Below are 6,418 nucleotides of genomic sequence, written 5' to 3'. Positions count from 1 at the left end.
TAATGTTTGTGGTGTGTTTGGACGTTTCTTTGATTTATGTAATGGGTATGAATTCCTAGAAATGTGTTCTATTCAGAAGTATGGTAGGAATGTTTAATAAAGTTGTGATTGTTTGAATAAAGTCCATGTAGATATTTACTATGAATATAACAACAAATACTATGAAATTAGAAAAGAGATAACATGCTAAATTCCAACACTGCTGAAAATAAATAAGTACAAACATGGTTATGCTTTGTCTAAAACGAGTATTTGAAAAGTAGTCCCTATTATATTATATATTGTTTTTGTTTTTTTAGCACATGCCTAGATATTTTTGGAGTGGGTGAGGGGTGATGGTTTTACAAATGGGATATTATGGGTTGAATTTAAAGTTTGTTAATGTTACCAGATGTGAAGGGTCTACATGAGATTCCAAAGCATTAAGAGGTTATTTAAGTTATCAAAATAAACTTGAAATGTGAGATATTTTCTTGTGAATGTAATTATTTTCTTTTGAATGTGAGATATATAACCATTTTGAGGTATTTGATATCATTTCAACAAGTGGGTTAGAAACACCATTGAAAATGAAGTTATTAATCTGTCTTGCAAGCACACAAATTCCAATAGAAAGATTGTTCTAGATATTAAAAAAAATAAAATGAAGGTGTTTCTTCCTACATCGGATAAAGTTCTTCCTGCATCCATCAATATTCAAGAATACGAATTTACCTATTTTTTAAATGATTTTTGAATTAATTTTTCTGGAATTTTTCCGAACATCCCATTCTGGAATTTAATTTTATTCCAGAAATTGTTTTCTGAAAAACATTTTTCAGAAAAGATTTCCCAAATAAGATTTTTGGAATGAGTATAGTATGGTTCAGAACGTGTTTTTTGAAATAAATTTTTAAAATATATTTTAGACAGTTTTTCAAAATATCGGATTAGATAAGATATTTTGATTTTTTACCATTTGATAAAAAACATTAAAAATGGAATGTAACTAGAAGATCTAAAAATGGAATATAACACGAAGATCTTTTTTTTGGAAAGGACTAATAAGAGATGGGCATGAACCGATTTTTTTTATAGGTTGTAGAAAGACATAAAGTTCTTATTTTAAAACAATAAAGAAAAAGAAAGAAAAAGGTGCAAAAATTATTTTGGTCACAGAAGAGAGATCAAAATTGTGTGATACCTTAGCAACGGTTAAAAAATAGAATAATATTTCTGCATCTATTCTAACAGCGATTTATAGGTGCTATAGTTACTATTCAACATCTTCAATATCTTTTTTTATCAATAATAAATTTGTTTATTAGTCATCAATATATATGAAAATTATCTTAGGGGGAAATTTTTAAGTAAGTTGTTATTTAAGAGATATTTTATTTAGTTGATGTTCTTACATTTACTTTTGAAGAAAAGCTTTACTTGAAACATTGACATTTTGGTAACTGCCTTGTTTAGAAAAAAATATTTACAGAAATTGTAATTGTGCATTAGAATAACAAAGTTAATTGTGAGTTGAATGTAGTGTGCTAAAAAGATTCGATGGGGGAGAAAGAAGTCATTTTACATTAAATTTGAACATGAAACATGTGTTGTTTAAAAATACTATCGAATCAAAGAAATTTGCAAAATGAGCAACATAGTTTGGAAAAAGGTTGCATAGAATGTTTCAAGTTTAGTGTATCCACTAGCTTTGAAGTTAAAGTCACTTGAGAAAATGATTAAAATTGTATCAAACTTTGAAAAAGATGATATGAAGTTATTAGTTACATCTTCAATCAAAACGAATTTTGATTTGGATGACATCAAAACTGTTAGTTGAGTAGGTCAAAGTTGTAAGGAGTTTTATTTATTTTACTTTTACTAGCAGATTACCTTATTTGTAGGAAGATAAGGGATATTGAGTTATTACAACAAAAGATGGAGGTAGATAACATAAAGTTGAGGAATTTAAATGCCAAAAATGATCTTTGTTCAAGCATTTGATAGAGCTGTGTCTTGCACAAGGAGACATGAAAACAGATTGCAGGGCCAAACACATGCTTTTCCAAGTTTCACAAAAGCCAAGTGGATCAAACAAGAAAAAGACTGCATGGAAAGGAAAAAAGGCAACAGTGAACCTGACAGGAACTGAAAAGATGTCAGCAGAGAAGCCAAAAAGAGCATCCAACAAATGGGAAAATAAAGCACATGTTCAGTGTGCTTTTGGTGTCACAGAATTGTTCACTACATAAGATAAATAGTTCATCAGTATATTCTTCAATCTAATTGATGCAAATAAAATTCATTTGCTGATGGTTGGAGATTTGACAGATTCTCTTGAACAAAAATAATAGTATACAAAATCTGCAGAGTGAAGCTTCAGTTTGCATGTAAGGCAACTATTGCTATCAAATAAGGTTTGCTCTTCGGAAATAACTAGAGGAGGATAGCAAAATGGATTAGCACACATTCATAAGGAATATTTATTACCAGACAATGCCTAAAGAAACAGAAAGAAAGTGTATTTTCATGCCAAACAAACCGTAAACTTCTGGTAGATTCAAGAATAATTTGATAAGACTATTTGGTGATGTGAGCAATGAAAAAATCAATTTCCGTGGAAGTAACTCCACCTTCACCCATTGAACTATGAATGACATTTTTAAACCTCATTGCTCTATCTCGCATCTCATCACCTTCCTTTGTTTCCATCAACCTTCTCACAGCATTCTCAACAACCGAAGCACTAACAACCACATTCCTTTGGGCCCAATCTTTCACAACCAAACCAACCTTGAGCACCTGTGTCATCAGAATTGTGTTTCTTGGCTGGTCGGAGTGAAAAGGCCATGCTGCAATTGGCACCCCCATGGTTAGTGCCTCTAAACAAGAGTTCCATCCACAATGACTCATAAACCCTCCTGTTGAAGAGTGGTTCAGAATTTCCAATTGGGGTGCCCAATCCCTCACTACTAGACCCATGCCCTCAACTCTCTCCTCAAACCCAGTTGGAAGCTCATGCCTTTTTGCCGCACTACAATCAAAGATGTCTCCTTTATCAGCATCTCTCAGCACCCAGATGAACTTTTGCTTGCTTTGTTCCAATCCACTTGCAATCTCTTGGATTTGCTCCTCTGTCAAAGTTGTTGTTGTCCCGAAAGACACATATATAACTGAATTTGCCTCTTGTTTATCAAGCCACTCCAAGCATGAGTGCCTAATTCCGTCTGAATCTTTCTTCTCAACGGCTAAAGGGTTGAATGGCCCCAAAGCCCAAACCTTCTTGCCACCACCGACACCCTCCAGAAACTCAATGGAAGCACCTTCAATGGCCCTGCTTGTGTTGTAGATGCTGCCATCACTGAATTTGTGGAACTCACGTTGAGCACTAACGAAGTCCATGAATTGACTTGGGAAACACCCTTCCAGAGAAGGAACCGGGACATGCAAGCATTGGGGCCTTTCCATTTTCTCCCAAAAGAGAAGGGAGGTGTAAAAGGCAGACGAGCTGAGAAAAGTGTAGTTCTCAACATTTGGCATGTTTGTAGCATCTTGTGCAACATAGGCCATGAGGGAGTCATGGATGACTAGGACCCTTTTGGCTTGAGATGAGAGAGACTGAAGAAGTTGGCGAAAAGGGTCCCTAAGATGGTAAGTGGCCTCAAAGGAAGGAAGTAAATGAGATGGAAAAAAAGTATTGGATTGTGCATTGTTGTTGGGGTTGGGAGGAGGGGAAACAAATGGAGGGACTTCAAAGCGATGGAAATGGATGTTTGAGTTTGAAATGGAGTTGTGGTAACGAAGTGTGGCTTGACGAATGTGGGTGATTGTGCCAACATAATGGACTGGTATGTTGTGTGAAGCAATTAGGCGTGCGAAGTGGAGAAGCGGGTTGAGATGGCCTTGTGCAAGAAAAGGTATGAGAATAACGAGCACTTCGGTTTCTGCATTCTCAAGGGTACCATTGAAAGCCATTATGAAGAGGAGATTGGGTTGTGTAGAAAGTGATAAGGGTTATGATATTTTGAAGAGTGGTGATATATTCACACCCTTCACAATAACATAGAGACGTGACGGAGTGAGATTGTGCATCAATGAACAGCGTGAACTTTTAAATAGGATAAAAAAAATATATTATATCGGTTTTTAGTAACAACATGTGTAATATATATATATATATATATATATATATATATTTTTACTTAAAATGACTCATATTACACATTGGTTAAACCATCTAACCGATGTAATATATTACCCATATTCAAAAAAATTGATTTTTTTTTCATGAAGAGTAGATGGTCATAAAAGTCAAATAAATAACTACTTACAGACACACAGGTAATCAGTTTTGCGTGTGCCAGTATATGTGGAAGAACATGTGGCTAGGTAACCAGTTCTGGTAGGGTTATTACACCGATTAAGCCATCTAACCGATGTAATATATGGTTCTTATTAAAAAAAATTGATTTTTCTTTTCATGAAGAGTAGGTGGCCATAAACGTCACATAAGTAACCACTTACACACACGAGTAACCAGTTTTGCGTGTGCCACGGGTCATATATTATAATATAGAGCCAGTGTCACATCTTCACCAAATGTCATGTTTGCAACGTCAATTAATGTCACGCAAGCAATGTCATGTCTGTGTTAGTGGCAGAGGGTATTAATAAAACATATTTATATTTTTATACCCTGTTGCACCTTACATCTACAACAAAATATTAATATTTATAATAAAAAAATTAATATTTTTTAATTAAAATTATAAGCACAATGTAACATGTTAAAATAATTTTCAAAATTTAAAAAATTATAAATTTCTATAAATAATTAAAATATTAATATTTATTGGGTTTAATGTGAAACATATTATGTTAAATATGATCCACAGACGGAACACCCTTTTCAACACTTTTTTTTCTCTCAAACTTTTCACCAATGACGAAAATAACCTTTCGTTATATGATTGATGAGAGAGGTTATATTGAAGCAGGATGTGAAAGTATTATTACTTCTTTTTTTCCTAGTACGGAAAGGGAAAATTTCCCCCATTTGGACCCACCAGAATTTTATTTCCGCAATTAAACTTGTTTTCCGAATTCTCTACTCTCTTTTATTTTCGCACTAGTTTGAAAGGAGAGAGGAAAAATGAGAAAATAAAAAAAAAATTGATTGAAAAAGGTTTATTGAATTAAATAATTGAAATTTTGGAAAGAAGAAATTTTAATTCGTTTGAGAGAGGGAAGAAAAAAAATATTATGTAGGGAAATATAATTGGGGTTTGTAGAAAATGTGAGAAATTAAAGAGCTGCAGAAGTTTATTTATATGAAAATAGAAGAAATAGTGTCTTGCACTGTGTTGGATGAATATGAAGTATTTAAGGAGACAAATTCTTGAGTTTCGTATATGGCATTATAAGAAAAATTGCTTTTAGGAACTAAATTTTTGATTTCTAAAATGATAAAATTAGTCACTAACTTGATTAGAAACTAATTTAGAAACTAATAGTTTTAAGTGGCTAAAATTATGGTCGCTAATTTTAGATACCAATTTTGATTCTAATTTAGAAACCAATTTAATGACATTAAATAAAAACCAATTTAGAAACCAATTTAATGACATTAAATAAAAACCAATTTAGTAACCAAATATATAGAAACTAATTTAGTGACTAAATGTGTAGAAACTAATTTAGTAACCAAATATGTAAAAACTAATTTAGTGACCAAATATATAGAAACTAATTTAGTGACCAATTATATAAAAATCAAATTAACAACCAATTTTATTTAAACCAATTTAGTGACCAAAATATATAGAAACTCATTTAGTGACCAAATATATAAATACCAAAAAATGGTCACTATATTGGTCTCTAAATAATATAATTTTATTATTATTTATTTATTTATTTTATTATTATTTATTTATTTTATTATTATTTATTTATTTATTTTATTATTATTTATTTATTTATTTTATTATTATTTATTTATTTATCAAGTATAAAAATCAATACATTTGACATATTTTAAGATTGTATGTACATTATATAGATAACAAGGTTTGATGAAAATAACTTTTCAAATAGCTATTCTAACTCCCCTTCATATGCTTCCTTCCATCCTCCTCAACACCATCGAACCTGCAGGTAAGATAAAAAAAATTACACAACTGCATCTACTATCATACCCACTCTTACTTTATCTACCCTCTACCAACTATGGTTTTAGTTCCTGGCAGTGAGGCAAAAAAGATTGGCATAGTTGGGATAAAACTGCATAAAAACAAAACAAAAGGACTTCAAAGCACATGAGAGTGACACATATTATAATTCTGCAGCACCAACTATGGTGTCATTAACAAATTATAACAGTTATTTCTATTGTTAGAAGTAATTATATGCAATGTAGAAGCTAAGAGCTGCTGCTGCT

General features: G+C 31.8%; 1 protein-coding gene across 1 annotated transcript; it reads right to left on the bottom strand.

Annotated features, from left to right (window-relative positions):
* Positions 1 to 2,438: 2,438 nt before the first annotated feature.
* On the bottom strand, positions 2,439 to 4,007 carry LOC137826617 (zeatin O-glucosyltransferase-like). The gene has a single exon (XM_068632652.1). It carries the CDS (start codon positions 3,952 to 3,954, stop codon positions 2,560 to 2,562), a length of 1,395 nt encoding a protein of 464 aa, XP_068488753.1. The 5' UTR covers positions 3,955 to 4,007; the 3' UTR covers positions 2,439 to 2,559.
* Positions 4,008 to 6,418: the final 2,411 nt, after the last annotated feature.

The sequence above is a fragment of the Phaseolus vulgaris genome, chromosome 8 (assembly GCF_000499845.2).
Source record: "Phaseolus vulgaris cultivar G19833 chromosome 8, P. vulgaris v2.0, whole genome shotgun sequence".
Lineage (NCBI taxonomy): Eukaryota > Viridiplantae > Streptophyta > Magnoliopsida > Fabales > Fabaceae > Phaseolus > Phaseolus vulgaris.
This window is presented reverse-complemented; position numbering and strand designations above follow the sequence as displayed.

What these genes read in the sequence shown, in the direction of transcription:
- LOC137826617 (XM_068632652.1), bottom strand. Translation starts at nt 3,954, where the DNA reads ATGGCTTTCAATGGTACCCTTGAGAATGCAGAAACCGAAGTGCTCGTT.